A 22,351-nucleotide genomic window follows, 5' to 3' on the forward strand; every position below is an offset into this window, starting at 1 on the left:
TACAACAATCACTTCCGGCTCCTACCGGAAGTGCGGGAACTGGGCGGGAGCCTGAGAGGGCTGGAGCAACCCTCCGGAATTCAGGAGGTGTAGAAACGCTCACCTCTTCTATGGTGCTCCGGCTTCGCCTCTACAGCGCCCTATACCCTTCCTGGGGTCCTATCTGCCTCTTTCCTAGGTCCTTTGCCTCGTGTTCCGGAAATCCTGCCTCCTGCTGCACGATGCCCCAGCTCGGACTCCTACATGGGAGGGCCTGGGCTGTGCTGTTTGGCCAGCTCCGGCGACCGCCCGGTGCTGTATGCATCAGGGCAGTCCATTCTCATAGCCAGGTGAGCCAGACTGAGATAGCTCTGGTCTGTCGGGGCAGGCTCTCCAGGTCTGAAAGCATAGACTCGCGGCCTGTACTCCCGCAGTATTAACAGTCGGTTTTTTATTGAGTGCCCACCATGTACCGACACAGAGCTAAGGCCTTTTAGGATGCTTTGTCATTTAATCATCATAGCAATCTTGAGATGTTGGGGTTATTATTTCCGTTTTACAGTTGAAGAAACGGAGGCTCCAAGGTTAAATGACTTATCTATGGCTACATAGTAAGGGAGCATTTTAATATAGGTCCACAGTCCCTTATCTGAACCTTTTGGGATCAAACACATTTAAATTTTTTTAAGCAAAATATATGAATATTCCCACTAAGTGAGATGACTAACGGCCATAAGTAGAGTGAGTTCACATTAGAATTTACCTCAAAATTTTTAGTTTTCAGAGATTATGGATCCTTAGGAGGGGTTGTGGGCTTCAACTGCTGTCCTTTGGAGCACAGAATCTGCCAAAGTATGAACTACTACACGCTCTATATTTCTGGAAGGGCATACAGCCTGCTGGGGATAATCAAAATCACAGATTCTGTTTTACCTTGGGAATGACACTTTTGTGTTCCTAGTAGATGCTTTGTGCTATCATGAACAACAGAGCTCAGATCTTTTGTTATTTGCAGTCACAGCATCCTACCAGCCGGCTTTTTTTTTTTTTTCAATCAGGAAATCCATTCCTTTTCATTCCACAGGCATGTTCTGTGTTCTTGGGCTGTTTCTCTTCTGTCTTCCAGTTACTTTTTCCCTATCTCCAAACCTAATGACTATTACTACCTTATTAACAATTCTTAGTTTTTGCTCTTTGAGTAGGAACTGAGGACTGGAGATCCTACTAATCCCTACTCCTATATGGTTAGTGGTGGTAGTCTTGGGTTGCTTTGTGCCTTCCTTGTTTTTTGCTGGTTAAAGTTTTTCATACTTTTAAAAACTCCAATTATAGTGAGGAAGCTTGTATGGTAAACATCTGATCCCATATGTATTACATATATGTTGCAGATACAACTGGGTTTTTGGAAGTGGGCTGAGATTGGGATAGATTAGATAGTGTTCAGACTTCCTGTTGCTCAGGGCCAAAAATATTTTCAGGTTGGTGGTACACAGGGCCAGAGATACCACACGTTTGGCCAGTATTGAGAGGAGCCATATCTCACATTTCTTCTGCCAGGTTGCGGAGGCAGCGTTAGCAACCCAACTGAAACCACATCAAGAGAAATCAAATTTTATTATCAAGACCCCAAAGGTAATGCCCTTTGCCCCACCCTGTCTGTTAGAGTGCCTTGGAGTTCTGCCCTGTGCTTCTCTTCCTGACCACTTTTAATGTTTTTGTTTTTGTTTGTTTGTTTGTTTTGGCTGTGCTGCATGGCTTGCGGGATCTTAGTTCCCCGACCAGGGGTTGAACCCAGGCCCTTGGCAGTAAAAGCGCAGAGTCCTAACCACAGGACCCCCAGGGTATTCCCTATTTTTAATTTTTCACTATTTCACTAATTCTTCACTATTCTTGAGATACTGGGTGGGGCTCATAGTCGTCTGAACTCAAAGAGATTTCAACTCCAGACCTTAGATTATAGATATAGTTTAACTCTTTGTCTTAAATGGACTTGTCTTTGTCTTTGTTTTCACTCTGGCTCCTTTTGGTTTCTAGGGCACCAGAGATCTTAGTCCCGAGCAGATGGTCGTGAGGGAGAAAATTCTTGATATGGTTGTTAGCTGCTTTAAACGTCATGGAGCAAAGGGGTTGGATACCCCGGCATTTGAGCTAAAGGTAAGAGGAGAAAAAAAATGCAGGAACCCCATTTCTTTCCCAAAGGGCTTCTAGCCTATGTTCTGGAGTCCTCCTTTTAACCGTGGCACTTTCTGTTTGACCCCTGCAGGAAATGCTTACTGAGAAGTATGGAGAGGACTCTGGGCTCATCTATGATCTGAAGGATCAGGGTGGAGAGCTATTGTCCTTGCGCTATGACCTTACTGTATCCTTCTAAGTACGGCAGCCTGACTTACCTCTTTCCAAACCCAGAGGTCATTCTCTGATAACGGGACAGGAGTGACTCTGGGACCCTATAGGTTCATTGGCAGCAGCCTTTACTTCAAGTTTCTTCCAGAAGGCAATTCTGCCAGCAGAGCCTGGCCTGGAGCTCTGTCATTTAAGTTTATAGTGTGTCAGACTCCCTTGAGGAAGCTTGCAAAAATACTGATTCTTGACCTCTAGCCCCAGATTTTCTTAATTCTGTAGCTGGAGTGGTGTTCAGAAATCTGCATTTTAAATAGATACCTGGATAATTAAGATGCAAGTGGTCCTTGAACACTTGAAGAAACATTGATATAGAAGTTGTAGGCAAATCCAGGTTCTGAAGCTTGACTCTTCTGAGACAGTTGAGACTTGATCTGAATGGGAGGGAATGGCCCAGACTTGAAGTTCTTGGATCATTTCTATCTCTGCTTCCCCTGCTTTCTACCAGACTTGCAGGGATTCCTTCATTTGACACTATTCAGTGTTTATTGATTGCTGTGCCTTGGTGATAGTGGGAAAGGAGGCAGAGAAAGTCCTTGTTCTAATCCTAGTGGATGAGATCCAGTTGATAGAGGCCCAGTCCTCCCTAATGTCTTTCCACTGGGGCTAAGCTCTGGATGTAGTATTCTTCCTCCTTAACCTATTTATGTGAGGTCCCTTTTGCTCGTTATCTGGCCATGAATAAAGTGAAGAAGATGAAACGCTATCATGTTGGAAAAGTGTGGCGTCGGGAGAGCCCAACCATAGCCCAAGGCCGCTACAGGGAGTTCTGCCAGTGTGTAAGTGACCTGATGGAGGCAGCGTGGTTTGATAGTTCTGGGGACCACAACCTAGGAACTGGCTGCTCACTAATTTTTTTTCGCCCGTCTTTTTCTTTGCTGTAGGACTTCGACATTGCTGGTCAGTTTGACCCTATGATCCCTGATGCAGAGTGTTTGAAGATCATGTGTGAAATCCTTAGTGGGTTGCAGCTGGGGGATTTTCTCATTAAGGTGAGGCCAGAGCTGAGGACTGAGGAGAGAAGTCTGGATTTGGCCTAATGCTGTTTGAAAACATAGGTGACCCCAGCCATTAAGCCTGTAGCTCTAGGACTTTCTTAGTACAGGTGTTGCATTTTATATCTATATCTATATAGTCACCCTGTGGAATTTCCTTACTATCCCTTTTATGAGTCAGGCAAGTAGGGACTGCCATTGTTTTGAGGGAGAGGTCATTCATAAACCACTTGGGTCACTTCCATTGAGTTCACAGGTCAATGACCGGCGGATTTTGGATGGGATATTTGCCGTCTGTGGTGTTCCTGAAAGCAAGTTCCATGCCATCTGCTCCTCGGTAGACAAACTAGACAAGGTAACAAAGAAAACATGCTTCAGTAGATCCTATCAGAGTTTCTGCCCTGCCTTCAAATCTATATATACCTTTAGAGGAAAATAAGGAGATGGTGGCTGGAAGTGAGCTATTTCTGGGAGGAAGGTAAGGAGACATTCTGAAACGAGACCTGAGTTTTGCTGTGCAGTGGAGATTATGGCTGGATTTCCTAAGCTGCCTCTGACTTTGCTGAGTAGAGTGTTAGCTACTCGTGACATACATAATGAATGAAATGAGATGTCCTTTTCCATTAAGAGAAAGAAGGATCTTGGGGCTAGGCTAATGTTTGGGTGTTTGTGCAGATGTCTTGGAAAGATGTGAGACATGAGATGGTGGCAAAGAAAGGCCTGGCTGCTGAAGTAGCTGATCGAATTTGGGATTACGTCCAATGTCATGGTAAGAATCAGTGTTTTCAGAGGTACATGATAGAACCAGAGTGAGGGTGATAAGTGTATAACTTCTACGTCTGAAACAGCTCCTTTTTATAAATGTGCTAAGTTCCAGAGCCTGGTTTTAATTTAATAACCTTTTTACTTACTGTAACCAGTTATGTCTTTAGGTGTCAAAGATGGAGGCAGAAGAGGAGAATCTGGTCATATGTGATCAGGATCTTTTTTTTAAAGGAAATGAGGAGGACTAGCTGGAGCATATTAGGGATAAATTTGGATGAAACACATCTGGGTGTATAACACAGACATTATTTCTCCCCACATGTCTCCCCAGGAGGGGTGTCCTTGGTGAAACAAATGTTCCAGGATCCCAGACTATCCCAGAACAAGCAGGCCCTAGAGGGCTTGGGAGACCTGAAGCTGCTATTTGAATATCTGACTTTATTTGGAATTGCTGAAAAGGTAAGCTGGGTAGGGAGTGCACCTCCTGCTGTGTCTAGGGCTCTCAGGGTCCTGAGTCTTGTCTAAGACTGACTATAACCTTGTTCCCACAGATCTCCTTTGACCTGAGCCTGGCTCGGGGCCTGGACTACTATACAGGAGTGATCTATGAAGCGGTGCTGCTACAGACCCCAGCTCATGCTGAGGAGGAGCCACTGAATGTGGGCAGTGTGGCTGCTGGTGGGCGCTATGATGGGCTGGTGGGCATGTTTGACCCCAAAGGCCACAACGTGCCATGTGTGGGGCTCAGCATTGGGGTGGAGCGGATCTTCTCCATTGTGGAGCGGAGGATGAAGGTAGGTCCTCGGTAGGGTTAGAGTAGGGCTGCAGACCTTAAAAACTCTCATGTTTCTGGAAGTGCAGTTGGACTGTTTTTCTGATGATTGTTTTGTTTTGAATTATTGGTGCAAAGGAAGTTTTTATTAGTTTTACCTTCTCTCTCTCTTTTACTAGACTTTTGGTGAGAAGATACGGACCACAGAGACCCAAGTGTTTGTGGCCACACCACAGAAGAACTTTCTCCAAGAACGGCTGAAGCTAATTGCAGAGCTTTGGGATGCTGGGATCAAGGTATAATGGAGCTAATATCCAAAACATCTAGCTATATGTGGAATTCATGCACCAGGCCCACTTCTACCTTATGCCTAAGGTGGAACTCAAGATCTTTCTAGTCTTCACTAGTGTGTCTTCATAGGGTATGAGGGTGAGCTACTTACTTATTTGGATATGCCTGCTCCTGGGGTTTGAGTGGTATGGTCAGTTTTTTTTTTAACATCTTTATTGGAGTATAATTGCTTTACAATGGTGTGTTAGTTTCTGCTTTATAACAAAATGAACCAGCTATACATATACATATATCCCCATATGTCCTCCCTCTTGCGTCTCCTTCCCACCCTCCCTATCCCACCCCTCTAGGTGGACGCAAAGCACCGAGCTGATCTCCCTGTGCTATGTGGCTGCTTCCCACTAGCTATCTATTTTACTTTTGGTAGTATATATAAGTCCATGCCACTCTCTCACTTCGTCCCAGCTTACCCTTCCCCCTACCCGTGTCCTCAAGTCCATTCTCTATGTCTGCATCTTTATTCCTTTCCTGCCCCTAGGTTCTTCAAAATCATTTTTTTTTCTTTTTTAGATTCCATATATATGTGTTAGCATACGGTATTTATTTTTCTCTTTCTGACATACTTCACTCTGTATGACAATCTCTAGGTCCATCTACCTCACCACAAATAACTCAATTTCGTTTCTTTTTATGGCTAATATTCCATTGTATATATGTGCCACATCTTCTTTATCCATTCATCCGTTGATGGACACTTAGGTTGCTTCGGTATGGTCACTTCTAAGTCCCCTATTCTTTTTTTGAAAATTAATTAATTATTTTTTGGCTGCATTGGGTCTTCGTTGCTGCGCGCAGGCTTTCTCTAGTTGCGGCGAGTGGGGGCTACTTTGCGGTGCGTGGGCTTCTCATTGCAGTGGCTTCTCTTGTTGCGGAGCACAGGCTCTAGGCGTGCGGGCTTCAGTAAGTAGTTGTGGTACATGGGCTCAGTAGTTGTGGCTCACGGGCTCTAGAGTGCAGGATCAGTAGTTGTGGCGCATGAGCTTAGTTGCTCCGCGGCATGTGGGATCTTTCCGGACCAGGGCTCGAACCCATGTCCCCTGCATTGGCAGGCGGATTCTTAACCACTGTGCCACCAGGGAAGTCCCTAAGTCCCCTATTCTTTCTTCACCCTTTTCAGGCAGAGCTGATGTATAAGAACAACCCTAAACTACTAACTCAACTGCACTACTGTGAGAACACGGGCATCCCACTGGTGGTCATTATTGGTGAGCAAGAACTGAAGGAAGGGGTCATCAAGCTTCGTTCAGTGGCCAACAGGGAGGAGGTGAGTGGGGGCAGGCAGAAATAGGAGGGACCAAGTGTTTCTACTTTTCTTAGATCCTTTAAGAAATATATATCTTTTGGCTGAGAAAATATCTCCAGGGTTAATCGTGATAGAGATGAATGAGCACCCACCCTAGGCAACCATTATAGCCGATGATTGGTTGGGTGGGCAAAAGGACAAACGAAATCTCTATGGGTATTTCAAGACTTATCAACAAAATAGACATAAATCAGGTGTTTGAATCCCTTTAGTCTTGAGGACATACATTCTCCAGGTCAGGTTGAAGCACATACTCCTCCCTACTGGTTGCATAAGTAGTGGGAGCAGTTGCACAGTTAAATGAATCCAGAAAAGTAGTGGCTAAGGAACTAGTATCACTCTCTAGTTTGTCACATGAGAGTTCTGTTATGTTTCAGGTGGCCATTACACGGGAAAATCTTGTGGCTGAAATTCAGAAGCGACTGTCTGAGTCTTGATCCTTGCCTGAATGCCATCTGCTGCTCTTTGTAGAAAAGGTTTCATCTAGGACTGACTTCCTGAGGGACTTCATAACTGCTGGCCAGGATGGGTGACAAGTGCCTCTGCATCCTTCATCCTTCCTGGGTGCAGAACTGTAGAAGGCCCTGAGGACTCCTGGGCTAGTGTGAGCAGCTATTCTGCATGGGCGCAGATGGCTGGTACGTGACAGAGACATGCTCTAACATCCGAGGCAGATGGCAGGTTTGAAATGCCACTGAGTGCTGCCAACAGGTGCTGAGATGGTTGCTATGAGCAAATCTCTGGGAAAGTCACCTCAGGTTGAGAGGATTCTGACCATTGAGATCAAAAGTCAAATACTTAGCCTTCTGCTCTGGCTTCTGAGCCAGTTTCTGGGAAGTTTGTCCATAACCTGCCCTTGGCCTGTCCAGGTAGTTTTTGGGAGACAGCAAAGAGTTGGGCAATGACTGTCTTCTGTTTTGTTTGAGGACAGAGATGCTATCCCAAGGGCATAGCAGTGCCCATATTGATGTGGCATCTCTCTAGCCCATCCATTGTTAATAATAGCAGGGTGAGGCTGTCTGTTTAATAATCTTGAATGTTGAACTTAATAAGTGACCTGACAAGATTGAGATCTGATCTTTTGAGATTTTGGAGACCATTACCTGTGCCAGAATCACTGCTCTGACTTCCATGTCCTGCCATGGAGGTGCCTGTTCTAGAAGTGGTTGTATAATATATTAAATAAAATATTAAATATAGTAGTTTGGATAATTTGTTACCAAGGGATTGGTTTGCATAGGCCATGGAAAACGCTTGAGTGTACACTGGAGGATTCTGTGAGCTAGGAGTAACCTCCTTGGGGTGATGTTTCTGTATTCAGTGAAGGGAGCAGCCACAGTTCCCCTTCCCCCCAACTTGGAGATACAGTCACGTCACTAAATCAATGTATAGTGAGATATCTGCTAGAGTTCTTCACCCTAGAGTGTTGTTGATGACCGACCTTCCCAAGTCCCATCATGTTGATTAAACTGTGCACTATAGATTGAATGACTGTTTCTCAGCTGAAGGAAAAATGAGTTAACCAAAGTTTGATAGCATTGCTTCAAGATAAAGAGACAAGCCGCAAAAAGCGCTTTGCATATGTGCGTTGGAAAGGCTGCAGCCTTTACAAACAGTTCAGCGCTCTTGGGGCCATATTTTTAGTGCATCTAGAGCCCCTATAACGGCGCTTCAGCCTTAAAGAAGGTTTGGAAATTCTTGGCAGTGCACGCAGGTTGATTAGATTAGATCAGAGAGCACTGATCCGAATCTCATTTTCCTCTTTGGTTAAAAAGACAAGTTGAATCTACGCTTGTTTTGAAAGCCACGGCAAAAACGTTTCCAGGCGCCCTTACTTCCGTGTTGCTTCAAACTTTCCTTGCGCATGCGCTATTTCTTTGGCGCGGGGGCGGGGCCGACAATCCTGTTTTAGAAGCCCTCCAGTGCTTAGCTCGTTTAGAACACGAGAGTCTAAGCTTATTGGAGGCAAGCTTGCTTTACGGCTCAAGGCCGCTTTTTACGGCATTTTCCGGCTTCCCATTCACTTCGAAGTGAAGATGGCGTCGGGCAGTGGGGTAGGTGTTGTGTGTGAGGAGGCTTGGGGTGGGGGGTCGGGGGTGGCTTCTCGGCGCCGAGTATTCTGCACCCGATTGACTTCCCGAGACCTCCTCGCAATCTAATGGCCCCAGTTCAAGAGCTTCTTCGTAAGGCCCTGGCACAGGGTCAGCGGAATCGGGGAGGGCTCTGGTTGGGGTCCTGAGGCAACCTCAGCCTCCTGGTGCTGTCCGGAGAGGCTTCGCTTTCCCCAGGTCCCGGGGCCGCCTTGGCAGCGAGGACGCGCTTCCGTTTTTCCAGGAGTCGGACACGATTAGCGACGAATCTCAAGCGCTTTTTCCTCCCCCCAGACAAAAAACTTGGACTTTCGCCGAAAGTGGGACAAAGATGAATATGAGAAGCTCGCCGAGAAGAGGCTCACGGAAGAGAGAGAAAAGAAGGATGGTGGGTGCCTTCTCCATCAAGTGCTAAGTGTATTATAGAGGCGATGCAATGGTTGGAGAGTGGGTGGGGAGTTGAAATGCGCTGTCCTCATTTCTTGTGTAACCTTTGGCAGAGCATTGCCTCCCTGGTCCTCAGTTTCTTCAGGTATGAGAGCGAGGAGATGGACTGAAGTGCTTTTGAGGTGCTTTCCAGCTCTGTGATTCTGCTTCCTTGCCTTACCTTTGTTTGGCTCATTTCGTACTTTCCTCAAGTACAGAGAAGAGAGTGGGATCCTTACTAGTGACAGGAGAAGGAGTATTTTGCTGCTTTGTGTTATTGCTTTTGAAGAGCAACAGGGAACATGGTATTGTTTAACCTAGCGCTTAGTGCTGTTCTCTGTGCGTTATACTATGTCAGGGAGTTGGTGCTTCTCTCCTAGAGATTCCACTGTATAAAAAGAAACGTCTTATTTTCTCATCTGTTTTCAAACTGTACATTTTTCTTCTGCTTTACTTCTACACCACGTTGCATAATCTAACTTTTGGTTTTTATGTAACTTGTACAATAGTACTTGACATATAACAGATATTTCCTAAACGTTGGTCCCCTTTAAAAGTTTTCCCAGCTCTCAGAAGATTCCTTTCTGTTTTATGCTTGGGATATCTGTTTGAAAGCACTATTGAGTGGTCTTATTCTTCTTTTAAAAGGTTGCTTTTTGTGAAAATTCAGAGCTCCTCCCTTCAATTCAGTTAATTAATGAATAAAAAATATTGCTTTTAGGGGCTTCCCTGGTGGCGCAGTGGTTGAGAGTCCGCCTGCCAATGCAGGGGACACGGGTTCGTGCCCCGGTCTGGGAGGATCCCACATGCCGCGGAGCGGCTGGGCCCGTGAGCCATGGCCGCTGAGCCTGCGCGTCCAGAGCCTGTGCTCCACAACGGGAGAGGCCACAACAGTGACAGGCCCGCATATCGCAAAAACAAGAACAACAAAAAACACATTGCTTTTAGACTCGTTGGATTTGAAGTGGAGGAAAGATGTAGAGAGTTAGGGATTGCTTGTCATTTTTTCTGTGTTGAGCTTCTCCTTAGCTGCTGCTAGAAGTGACTGTTGTGTCCCTTGCTTCAGGTTTCAAAAAGACATGAAAGTAAACCTCAGGATTTTGGATTTCACGCGTTTCTTTTTCTTTCTGGTTAAGGAACTCTAATAATGAAGGGACTTCCTTCCCCATTATATTTCAGGAAAACCAGTGCAGCCAGTCAAGCGAGAGCTTCTCCGGCATAGGGACTACAAGGTGGACCTGGAATCCAAACTTGGGAAGACAATCGTCATTACCAAGACCACCCCACAGTCTGAGATGGGAGGGTGAGTGGCTTTTCATCTTTCTCTGCAGCCAGGAGTAAGTCTAATAAACTGCGTTGGTTTTAGGAAGTGTTGAGCAGGGTACCTGGCCTTAGAATAACAACCTTGTTTCCTGTAATTCCATCCATTGTCCTCCAAGGTCTCAAGTTAACATAATAGTGTCTCTAAGAGGGGTCACTCTGTAGGCGTCTTCATATTAGCACTGTAACTACTTCTTAATATCTTAAAAGGGATTATTTGTTCTCCTGCCAGAGGAAGAAATGAACAAAAGGACTACTGAGGAGATTTCTAGGCGAGAAATTAGGTGAAGCTAGAATGGAGCCCAGGAGCTGTTGATGGTGAATAAAGGGGGTTGAGGTTCCAGACTGGCTGCAAAGGTTGTAGCTGTTATGGATTTCCTGGTTGTGCACCTTCCTCCTAGACCAAGGCTATAACCTTTAGGAAGAAGGGTCCCACAAGAACTCGTCATCTTTTTGCTCACCACTACCTCTCTGTCCAGTTAGGTTTTCCAGCAGGAGCATAACACAGATAACAATGAGTGACACTTTTCTGAGCTGCTTCTCTGAGTAAATCCACTGTTGTCCTTCCTCTTTGTGTTAGTTATCTATTGCTATTTAAATTAATACATTAACCCAGTATTTAGCAGCATAAAACAATGGATAGCTCACAGTATCTGTGGGGAAGTAACCTGGGAAAGGTTTACCTAGGTGGTTCTGGCTCAGTGTCTCTCACAAAGCTGTCATCAAGGTGTCTGCTGCGTCTGCATTCATCTGAGGTATAAGTGGGGCTGGAGGATCTGCTTCCAAGCTCTGTCACGTGGCTGTGGTTTGGAGGCCTCAGTTCTATGCTCCATGGGCCGCTCCATAGTGCTGCTCACAACAAAGCAAGTGACTTCCCCAGGGCACGTGATCCTCGTGAACAGACTAAGACAGAATCCATGTTTTTTTATAACCTAATCTTGGAAGTGACATAGAATCACCTTTGATACATTCTATTGATCACACAGACTAACGCTTGTGCAAATTGGGAAGGGCCTATATAGGGTAGGAATACCAGGAGTGTGGGATCATTGTGGGGGCCATCTTGGAAGTTGGCAGCCGCACTCTTCCAAGAGCCAAGGCTTTGTGGAAATGAGAATGCTGCTTCTAAAAAGAAATTTTACCTAAAAATAATGAGTTTTTTGGTTGAAAACGGTAAAATCCTTACAACCAGATGTGACCATAATGCTATTTCTTTCTGTTTTCTAGATACTATTGCAATGTCTGTGACTGTGTGGTGAAAGACTCCATCAACTTCCTGGATCACATTAATGGAAAGAAACGTAAGACTTGGAGGTAGTTTGTGATTGGGGCTGGATTTGAGTTTTGGAGGTGGGGTGCGGGAAAGGGTAGTTACTATTGGGCCTCTTTTTCAGTGTCTGGGGAATTCTCTAGTTGCTTCAGCATAGGTCATTCTTTACTTCATTATTTAATGTTTCTGGGGTCCATGAGGTGAGTATCTGTTCTAAGCTGTCAACAAGCCCAGACCATGGTCTTCTCCAGGGCCCAGCTGTCCCTACTGGTGTGCATCTGCTCAGTAAGGGTAATTGAAAGCTGCGTATATCTTGTTATCTGGGGCTGCTGCCAGGGAAATTTTTTTTAGCCCTAATTATTTTTACTGTGTGTTTTATGAGTCTGTTTTTTGTTTTTTTTTTAATGTCAGGAAAAGACTTTTTGAGGGACTTAGGATGTCTTAACAACCTTACCTTCTTCACTGTTGACCCTACCCAGATCAGCGAAACCTGGGCATGTCTATGCGTGTGGAACGTTCCACTTTGGATCAGGTGAAGAAACGTTTTGAAGTCAACAAGAAGAAGATGGAAGAGAAGCAGAAGGATTATGATTTTGAGGAAAGGATGAAGGAACTCAGAGAAGAGGTAGGCTCTCTTCCTCATTCCACTTCCATCCCCAGAGGAGAGTTGTATCTCCTGAATTTCTGTACATTAAGGGGGACATTTATTGCCCTTGTTTGGGACTCTCATAATCTGAAGGAAATGGCTCTAAACCTATCCTTTTTTTCTGGACTCTCTGGGCCATACTTTTTTTTTTTTTTTTTTAAACTACAGGAGTGATTAATTAAATGCACCTAGTCCCCAGCAGGCCCGTGGAACCAGGCTGACTGGGTCAGAGTTCTGTTTCCTTCACATACTGGCTGTGAATCTTGGATAAGTTATATAACCTCTTTGTGCCTCTGTTTCCTCATATTCAAGATCTTAGTATATAATACACATAAAGCACTTAGACCAGTTCCTGGCTTGTACTCTATGCCCCAGAATGTTAGTTCCTATTATGTGGCTTTACTCCCATCACCTTGTTAAGAACTAGAGATGAACTGGGATGTAGGATTGAGAAATGCTTTCCACAGGCTAAAACTTCTCTTTCTTGTCCCTTATGATCTTTACTGTGGCTTTTCCTCTGCTCTTGAAATTTTACTTGTCTTTAATTATTTTATTCTAAAGATAGAAAGGAAGCTCACCTATCTCTTTCAACATTTGGCTCACGAGTCTGAACTGATTCTGAGTGATTTCCCTTCTAGGAGGAAAAGGCCAAAGCCTACAAGAAAGAGAAACAGAAGGAGAAGAAAAGGAGGGCTGAGGAGGACTTGACATTTGAGGAGGATGATGAGATGGCAGCTGTGATGGGCTTCTCTGGCTTTGGTTCCACCAAGAAGAGTTACTGAGGCTTTTTATGCTTGGCTTTTTGCCAGGCCTAACTTTGTGTGTGTGGGCGTCATCTTTTGGGAGGTACTGGGGAAAGTCCTTAAGAGTGGCAGTGGGGAGGGCTAGAGGGTGGGTGTTTGTGGTTTCCCTCTACCTTGGGAGAGAGCACAGGATGCAAAGGAATGTGCTGTGGCATGTTCCTTCAGCCTCAGTATTTCACTGGAGACAGAGGACGTCTGATCATCTGAGTTCCCAATAAAGAAAAACCACCTCTTCTGAGGCTGCTTTCCGGAAACTCCCCTTGCATCTTTCCCTCTTCATCTGTCCATCTCATCTGAGCATCCTACATTTACCCTGTGTTCTGCCTTTGTTTTAATTTTTACTCTTGCTTAGCCTACAGCAGAAGGGTTCTCTGGGTCCCCAGTTTCCAGTTGATAGCATATCCTTGCCTGGCCCCTCCTTTTGCCATTCTCCCCCAGTCCCGCCCCGTGGTTCTCCGGCCACCTGTGCATGCATGTGTACTTCTGCCTGGGTCATTGGTATGTGCGTGTGCGTGTGCATGAAACTGTCACATAGAGGGAGCCTAAGCTAGAGCCTCAGGAGCATTGCTGCCTTGGGGCCTGGTGTTCTCAGCTTCCTCAGAGCATGTAACAGGAAATTAAATGGGATGAGTGTTTGGTGTGGTTTTTGTCTGGTGAGTTTTTTAACCTTTGTTCTTCATATGTAAACTGTTCAGCTTTTCCTATTTGTTTCATTTTATTGAGGATTACTCTGTTTTTGTCTTCCTTGTAAGCAGGCTCTTGGAAGAACCTGTTTGATGCAAAAAAGAAAAAGGAGAAAACCTCATATGGGAGCCCTTGGGTCTCAGAGGCTGTTCAACATGTATAATAAATAGCATTGACTGGGCCTATTTCACATTTGGTGGGAACATCCCATATTCTTCCCTGTGTATTGTTTTTTCTTCCCCATACTTATTCTTCTCCCTTCATTTGAGCCCTGTCACTTTTTTTCTAGGTGCCTTCAACACGAATTATACTTTACTCTGATGTGATCTGTGTCTGGAGGAGTTTGAATATAACTTTTCCTGTAATTTTAGCCTCCTTTGATCTTCTGTTTCTGGAACAGCAGAGCTCAGGGTTGAAAACTTAGTGTTTTCCTAACTCTCTGCAGTTAGGCTAAGCACAGGGTTACTCGGTGTTTGCACTGTTGACATTTTGGGCTGGGTAATTCTTTGTTGTGGAGGCTCCCTTGTGCATTGTAGGGTGTCTAGAGAATCTCTAGCCTCTACTCACTAGTTGCCAATAGCACCTTCTCCCCAAGTTATGACAATGAAAGATGTCTGTGTTCCTGGAGGGGGGCAGGGCATAATTCCTCCCCCCCCTAGCCCCACTGAGAACTATTGAGAAGCTGCCTTGCCTCAAGTTGGGTCTAACTTGAGAATTAGATGGTACAGACTGGCTAACTAAAGCAAAAACAACTTTGATGTTCCCTACATCAGGTACTGTGCTAGGCCCTAGGGATGCAGATGGAAAAAAAAGTCAGTTCCTTAAAGTAAAAAAACAAATGGTAGTTACACAAGCTTCAAACAGGTGAATTGTGTAACAACTTTAGTTGCTTCTGTTCCTTGAAAAGTGGGCTCTGCTTGGGCTAACAAGGCTGCTACCATATGGCTTGTTGACATTTTCTGCCTTATCTAGCCCTTTGGACACCTTTATGTAGCATCTGAACCACTTGTGGGTCCCCCAAAGCACCATACTCTCCTTTGGACTTTTGTGCAAAATTCCCTTGCTGTTAGGCATCTCTTTTGCTGACTTTTCTTTTTTTTTGGGCGGGGGTGAGGGGCAGCGTGCTGCGCGGCTTGTGGGATCTTAGTTCCCTGACTAGGGATCAAACCTGAGCCCTCAGCAGTGAAAGCGGAGTCCTAACCACTGGACCACCAGGAATTCCCTGCCTAATTTTATTTCTGATGCAGAATCTTGCCAATGGAAACACTGAATGTGTCTTTATCTACTGGTTCAAGGACTGGCTCAAAATTTCTCATACAATATTCGTTGGCCAGTTGCGGACATATTAGTTGGTACTTTCCTTGGCAGGATTATGTGTTCTACAGGTCCTTGGGTAAGAATCTACCCTAGTCAACTGGGTCCTTTTGTTCCCCCTGTCAAGGCAGGCTAGAGAATGTAACAATGAGCTGAGTTCCTTCCGTGGTTCAGTGTTCATTCTTCAGGTAGCTAATTCAACTTGGCTTCAAGCGATTTCCCTCTTTGGTACCGGTGGAATCTGACTTCTGGTCATCTCTACTAAAAAGCAATTCTGAAGTCCATTTTCTCTAAATTCTCTTGGGACTGGCAAGTGGTTTGAGTTTCCAAGGGGTCTAGGTCATGGATATTTGGAGGGGTTCTGTCTAGGTCATGGATATTTGGAGGGGTTCTGTCTAGGTCATGGATATTTGGAGGGGTTCAAGCTGGTGAATTAAAAAAAGCGGGGGGAGGAAGGAGATGGGATGGAAATTTAGGACCCCAGAGCAATCCTAGAGAACTCCAAACTCTGGAAGAGAAGCTTTATTGATGTTTGCGGTCTTTCTAAAAATCGAAGGAAATTTTGCATTCTGGTTGAGTCATATGCCTGTGACCGGCCTACATGAGTTCGTTCGGTGAGTGCTGAGATGCTGAACATGTTCTAGGCCCTGGTAGTATCTTCTGGGACAAGGCAACAAGGTTCCAAGTGTCATGGATTTTACATTCTGGTGGAATTGCCAGTTAAAGTATTTAGGGAACGAAAGATCTGTATGGCTTCAGATTTTGTGACTTCAGGCATCCCAGGGCCTCTCACATCTCTCCCATAACCTCCAAAAATTTAAATGTGAAGTCTTTAATTCAGCAATTCTACTCATATAAGTATCCTAAAAACAGACTTGCTTATGTGTACATATGCATACAAGGATGTTTATTGCAGCTATGTTTATAACAGTGAAACATTTAAAATAAAACCGGTACATTTATACTTGAGTATAATGCAGCCATTACAATATATATGAATTAGATCTAGTGTATGTACTGACAAGATCTCCAAGACATTCTGTTAAGTGTAACAGAATACCCAACAACCCAATCCCCAATAAGCCCACCCTTCACCCCTGCCAGTCAAAACTCTGTTGTGTGTACAGTTAAATACGTAGATTGAGGGAAAAAACTGGAGGAGTACACACTGAAATCATAGTCATGGTTAACTGGAGAAAAGTAGGAATTGTGGCTGTTTACAGTATACGTGAAAGGAATAGGGTGTTTTTGTGCAGTTTAGAATAATTTTTTAAAAATAGTAACAGAAGGAGTGACACTATATGACACCTGGGAACTGTATAACACCTGGGAGAGGAGCTGTGGGGTTTAGCTGCAAAGTTCCAAGATAACGCCTGAAGTAACAATTAGCAGCTTGTAAAGATTCCACTCTCCTGACTCAAGGCACTATGAAAGTTGTTTAGACCACAGAGTGAGCGGCCCTGTGTGGTTGTCGGGAGAGCGTAGAGGCTGGACCAGAAGTCCAGAGACTGGTGGACCTGGTGACTGCCGCGTGGTAGGAGGGAATAAGCCCGGAAGCAACTGCGGAAGAGCTCACTGAGAGGTAGGGGAGACCTGGGTCCTTCTCACTGTTGTGTGTCGGCAGATGGGCACTCTCAGAGTGTCTGGACTGGGGGTGGGGGAGCACGCTAAATCAGCCTGGATCGTATCTGCTTTGGTTGGTTTGTTGTGACGCACCTGTTTCTCAACAGCCAAGGGGATATAATCCAGAGTCCGAAGTCGGGCTGGCTATAGCTCAGCGGTTCCTTCGACTGCATTGTGATTCAACCACCCTTCCAAGAGTGGTTCGAGACCCGCGGGCGCTCACCAGCCCTTTTGCCCCTGTCCCAGCCTCTTCATTTTCCCATTAATCCCTTTTGCTGTCCCGGCCTTCTTCATTTTCCCATTAATCCCTTTTGCAATACCAGCTTTCTTCATTTTCCCAGTGATCCCGCTTCGAGAAAGCATTTTGAGACTCCTCCTCTGACGAGAGCACCAAAGCGACCAGGTTTCCAGCAGGTGTTCAGCTCCCATTCGACTAGGAACCAGGGTTCGTTGGAGAAATGGCTGGTGCTAGGACTGGGGCAGGAAATACAGAGATGAGCCTAGAGCATTTTGGATTCACCTAGTAGTTCCAGGAAGTAAGGAAGTGCTAAAAAACAACCTACCCCCCACCCCCGCCAAAAAAAAAAAATGAAAATGTAAAACCCACTTACTTTTAAAATTACTTTTGACGTTAAGTAATATTTGTGTTTTTGTTCCAATAATTATCAGTTATACTTGTATTTTTTCTAAGTCCTCAAATAACTTTTCCATAGGTGGGCTGTATTATTTCGTTTGTCAGCTCTATCTTGACTCCCTCCTATTACTTATATAAAGATCAATTATTTTATTCCATTTTTCCCTTTCCTCCCTTCCAGTTTGAGTCATATTGTTTTTAGAAAACAATTTGCATACTCTTTTCCCACCCTTGTCACCACCTTTATTTTACTTGCAGATCTACAACTCATTAGTATATTTAATACTCACCACCATGATGAGTATTATTTGGATGAAACTCATTCTATAGTAGATTCCTCAAACGAGGCTCCTGAGTACAGTATTCTGAGTTCTTGCATATTTAATACTGATTTTTTATAGCCTTGGTACTTAAAGGACAGATTGGCTGGATATAAAATCTTGGTTCTCACTTCTTTTCTTTTCCTTCCTAAATGATTTGGTCGTTTTGCCTGAGGCCCAGAGGATTTTTTTCTTTCAAATCTAATTGATTTTCTAAGATACCTCACAGTTGACCATTCCATATCAATTTTCTTTGGTCCTTGGGAGACCCTTTCAATGTGTAGATTGAAGTTTTATTTCCAGGAAGTTTTCTTGAATATTAACATCGGTTTCATTATTTTGTTTTTCTTCTACAGGGACTGTAATATATACTGGATCTTCTAATTGCCTCTCTATCTAGCACTTTCTCTCTGATCCTTCTTACTGATTTCTTAATTTTATTTTTATTTTCTTGGCTGTTTTAATTCCTTCTGTCAAAACCAGTTATTATATTTTAAGTAAAATCTCTTCCCCTTGGACATCTTATAATTTAGTCTTTTTTTTTCCCTGAGATGATTTTTCTTTTTGATCAGTTTCTTTTGATTTTGACTAAGCCTTGTCTTATATCTTTTTGTTTTTGTCCAGTTTTGTTCTGAGTTATTTTTCTGATTCACAGTATTTTTTCATATCACCAAATGACTGTTTAAGGTTATTTAAATCAGGCTGGAGTTTTCTTGTCTCATGGTTAGTTTTGAAAAAAAATTATTCTCTTTTTTTGTTGTCTTTATATAATATTATACCTACTATTTTCTGTTCATTTTGAAATGTCTACTATCCAGTTTCAGCAATTGGAAATGAGGCAGGCAGTTGGGTGTTTTATCAGGTTTATTAGTTTGAGAGTGCCCTCTTCTGTTGGTAGAATGTAGTGCATTTTTTCCAAATAGAAGGCACTTTTTTGCGAGTGGAGCCCAGGTTGATGTGTCTTCTGATTTTGTGACTCTCTTTCATTTCCCTGGTAGTCTTCATTTTCATTCCTTGTTTCCTTCTTTCTCTTCACCATCAAGCCCTCAAGGGATACCTGCCCTTCAAATCATCTCTTTCCTCTGGACAAGATGCCTTTCAAAGATTTCCATTTCCGGTCTCATTTTCAAGAATTTCTTTTAGAGTCCTCAGTTCCTCTCATCCACCAGGTCTGAGACCTATTGTCAGCGTTTCTCCACTCAAGCTGGGACTCTTTTTCTGGTGGTGACTTTATCTGTCTTCCACCATTGGTAGGATTCTGCTGCTCTCTGATCTTCTTTACCATCTTGGCCTCTCTTCAGTAGCATGGCTTTGTAACTGGATCTGCCGATTTGGGTTGTATAGTTACCAGTTTATATATAAAATGAAGTTTATAATATTCTCTGCCTCCAAATTATGTTGCAGTCATAGGTGGTTTTATTGTTTGTTTGGGTTTTTTTTGCTGCACCAAATGGCTTACTGGATACCTTAGTTCCCCAACCAGGGATTGAACCCGGCCCCTGGCAGTGAAAGCACCGAGTTCTAACCACTGGACCGCCAGGGAATTCCCTAGCTTTCCTTTTTGTTCATTTGTTTGTTTTTAGGATGGGTGGAGAGATTCAAATTTAGGTCGCTGGCATTCTGCAGGAACCTGGAAGGCAGGTCATTTTTTCCTTAAACATTTTTTTCCTTCCAGTTTTATTGAGATACAGTGGACATAGAGCACTGTATAAGGTTAAGATGTACAGCATAATGATTTGACCTATGTACATCATGAAATGATTACCACAATAAGTTTAGTGAACTTCTACATCTCATATATATACAAAAATAAAAGAAAACGGAAAATTTTTTTTCCTTGTGATGAGAACTATTAGGATTTACTCTCTGGGCAACTTTTATGTATAACATAAAGCAGTATTAATTATATTTAACATGTTGTACATTACATCCCTAGTACTTTTTTGTCTTATAACTAGAAGTTTGTGCTTTTGACTACCTTCATCCAGTTCCCCTCACTCCACCCCTGCCTCTGGTAACTACAAACCTGACCTCTTTTTCTATGAGTTTTGTTTGCTTTTGAAGTATAATTGACCTACAACACTATTTTATTTCCTGGCACACAACATAGTGATTCAACATTTCTGTTGAATGATCACCACCACCATAAGTCTAGTTACCATCTGTCATTATACAAAGATATTATATTATTATTGACTATATTCCCCACACTAAACATTTCATACCCGTGACTCATTCATTTTGTAACTAGAAGTTTGTACCTCTTAATCTCACTAACCTATTTCCCACATGCCCCTGCCCCACTCCCTTCTGGAAACCACCTGTTTGTTCTCTGTATCTATGACTCTGTTTCTGTTTTGCTGTGTTTGTTCATTTGTTTTGCTTTTTAGATTCCACTTATAAATGAAATCATAGGTATTTATCTTTCTCTGTCTGACTTGTTTCACTTAGCATAGTACCCTCTAAATCCATCCATATTGTCACAAATGGCAAGATTTCATTCTTTTTATGGCTTAGTAATATTCCTTTGCATATATATATATATAGCCACATATTTTTGTCCATCTATCAATGGGCTCATAGGTTGCTTCCATATCTTGCCTATTGTAAATAATGCTGCAGTGAACATAGGGGTGCATATATCTTTTTGAATTGGTAGGGTTTTTTTATTTTTGATAAATACCCAGGAATGGAATTGCTGGGTCATATGGTAGTTCTGTTTTTAATTTTTTGAGGAACCTCCATACTGTTTTCCATAGTGGCTGCACCAGTTTACATTCCAACCAGTAGTGCCCCAAAGTTCCCTTTTCTCCATATCCTCACCAGTATTTGTTTCCTGTTTTTTTTTATAATAGCTATTGTAACAGATATGAGGTGATATCTCATTATGGCTTTAATTTGCATTTCCCTGATGATTAGTGATGTTAAGCATGTTTTCATGTACATGTTGGCCATTTGTATATCTTCTGTGGAAAAATGTCTATTCAAGGTATCTGCCCATTTTAAATTTTTTTATTTTAATGAGTTGTATGAGCCACTTACCTATTTTGGATATTCACTCCTTATCAGATGTATGGTTTCCAAATATTTTCTCCCATTCTGTAGGCTGCCGTTTCATTTTGTTGATTGTTTTTCTTGCTGTGCAGAAGCTTTTTAGTTTGATGTAGTCCCATTTGTTGATTTTTGCTCTTGTTTGTGCTTTTGGTGTGATATCCAAAAAATCATTGCCAAGATCTATGTCAAGGAGTTTTTACCCTATGTTTTCTTCTCAGAGTTTAATGGTTTCATTGCTTACATTTAATCTCTTGGTCTACTTTGAGTTAATATATGTGAAAAGTGTAAGAAAGGCGTCTAATTTCATTTTTTTTGCATGTGAATATCCAGTTTTCCCAGCACTATTTAGTGAAGATACTATCCTTTCCCCATTGAGTATTCGTCATTCCTTGGCAAAAATTAGCTGACCATGTAAGTGTGGGTATACTTCTGGGTTCTTAATTCTGTTCCATTGTTCTGTATGTTAGTTTTTTTGTTTGTTTGTTTGTTTGTTTTTTTTGCGGTACGCGCCTCTCACTGCTGTGGCCTCTCCCGTTGCGGAGCACAGGCTCCGGACGCGCAGGCTCAGCTGCCATGGCTCATGGGCCCAGCCGCTCCGCGGCATGTGGGATATTCCTGGACCAGGGCACAAACCCGTGTCCCCTGCATCGGCAGGCGGACTCTCAACCACTGCGCCACCAGGGAAGCCCAATATATTGAATTTTTTCAGAAATTTTTTGCATCTATTGAGATGATCACATTGTCTTTCATTCATTTTATATGGAGTATCACATTTATTGATTTGCATATGACAAACCATCTTTTCATCCCAGGGGTGCATCCCACTTGACTTTTTTTTTTTTTTTTTTTTTTGGTCATGCCTCTTGGCTTGTGGGATCGTACTTAGTTCCCTAACCAGAGATTGAACCCACACCCTCAGCAGTGAAACCACAGGGTCCTAACCACTGGACGGCCAGGGAATTCCCCCACTTGATCCTTTTAATGTGCTGTTGAATTCAATTTGTTAGTACTTTATTGAGGATTTGTGCATCTGTATTCATCAGGGATATTGGTCTGTAGTTTTTTTTTTTAACATCTTTATTGGAGTATAATTGCTTTACAACGGTGTGTTAGTTTCTGCTGTATAACACAGTGAATCAGCTATGCATATACGTATATCCCCATTTCTCCTCCCTCTTGCATCTCCCTCCCACCCTCCCTATCCCAACCCTGTAGGTGGACACAAAGCACCGAGCTGATCTCCCTGTGCTGTGCGGCTGCTTCCCACTAGCTATCTATTTTACATTTGGTAGTGCATATATGTCGATGCCACTTTCTCACTTTGTCCCACCTTACCCTTCCCCCTCCCCGTGTCCTCAAGTCCATTCTCTACATCTGCATCTTTATTCCTGTCCTGCCCCTAGGTTCTTCACTTTTTTTTTTTTTAGATTCCATATATATGTGTTAGCATACGGTATTTTTTTTCTCTTTCTGACTTACTTCACTCTGTATGACAGACTCTAGGTCCCTCCACCTCACTACAAATAACTCAATTTCATTTCTTTTTATGGCTGAGTAATATTCCATTGTATATATATGCCACATCTTCTTTATCCATTCATT

The 22,351-nt window shown here is 43.3% G+C and overlaps 2 protein-coding genes across 6 annotated transcripts; both read left to right on the forward strand.

Annotated features, from left to right (window-relative positions):
* The first annotated feature begins 47 nt into the window (after positions 1–47).
* On the forward strand, positions 48–7,764 carry HARS2 (histidyl-tRNA synthetase 2, mitochondrial). Of its 4 annotated transcripts, none has more exons than XM_060143780.1 (13): positions 48–329; positions 1,537–1,611; positions 2,014–2,133; positions 2,243–2,338; positions 3,033–3,158; positions 3,264–3,371; positions 3,631–3,729; positions 4,050–4,143; positions 4,471–4,598; positions 4,691–4,933; positions 5,091–5,207; positions 6,380–6,526; positions 6,943–7,764. In XM_060143780.1, the coding sequence occupies exons 1-13, from the start codon at positions 111–113 to the stop codon at positions 7,000–7,002; spliced, it is 1,632 nt and encodes a 543-aa protein (XP_059999763.1). In that variant the 5' UTR covers positions 48–110; the 3' UTR covers positions 7,003–7,764. The 4 variants fall into 4 exon arrangements, with proteins under 4 accessions (XP_059999763.1, XP_059999765.1, XP_059999766.1 ...); XM_060143782.1 differs by having other exon boundaries at positions 6,380–6,467; XM_060143781.1 differs by having other exon boundaries at positions 108–329; positions 1,458–1,611.
* ZMAT2 (zinc finger matrin-type 2) lies at positions 6,993–13,994 on the forward strand. 2 transcript variants are annotated; one of them, XM_060143784.1, is made up of 6 exons: positions 6,993–7,129; positions 8,950–9,043; positions 10,261–10,384; positions 11,629–11,702; positions 12,151–12,296; positions 12,956–13,994. In XM_060143784.1, exons 1-6 carry the CDS (start codon positions 7,091–7,093, stop codon positions 13,097–13,099), a joined length of 621 nt encoding a protein of 206 aa, XP_059999767.1. In that variant the 5' UTR covers positions 6,993–7,090; the 3' UTR covers positions 13,100–13,994. The 2 variants fall into 2 exon arrangements, with proteins under 2 accessions (XP_059999767.1, XP_059999768.1); XM_060143785.1 differs by lacking the exon at positions 6,993–7,129 and adding an exon at positions 8,556–8,619.
* Positions 13,995–22,351: the final 8,357 nt, after the last annotated feature.

The sequence above is a fragment of the Lagenorhynchus albirostris genome, chromosome 3 (genome assembly GCF_949774975.1).
Source record: "Lagenorhynchus albirostris chromosome 3, mLagAlb1.1, whole genome shotgun sequence".
Taxonomy (NCBI): Eukaryota; Metazoa; Chordata; class Mammalia; order Artiodactyla; family Delphinidae; genus Lagenorhynchus; species Lagenorhynchus albirostris.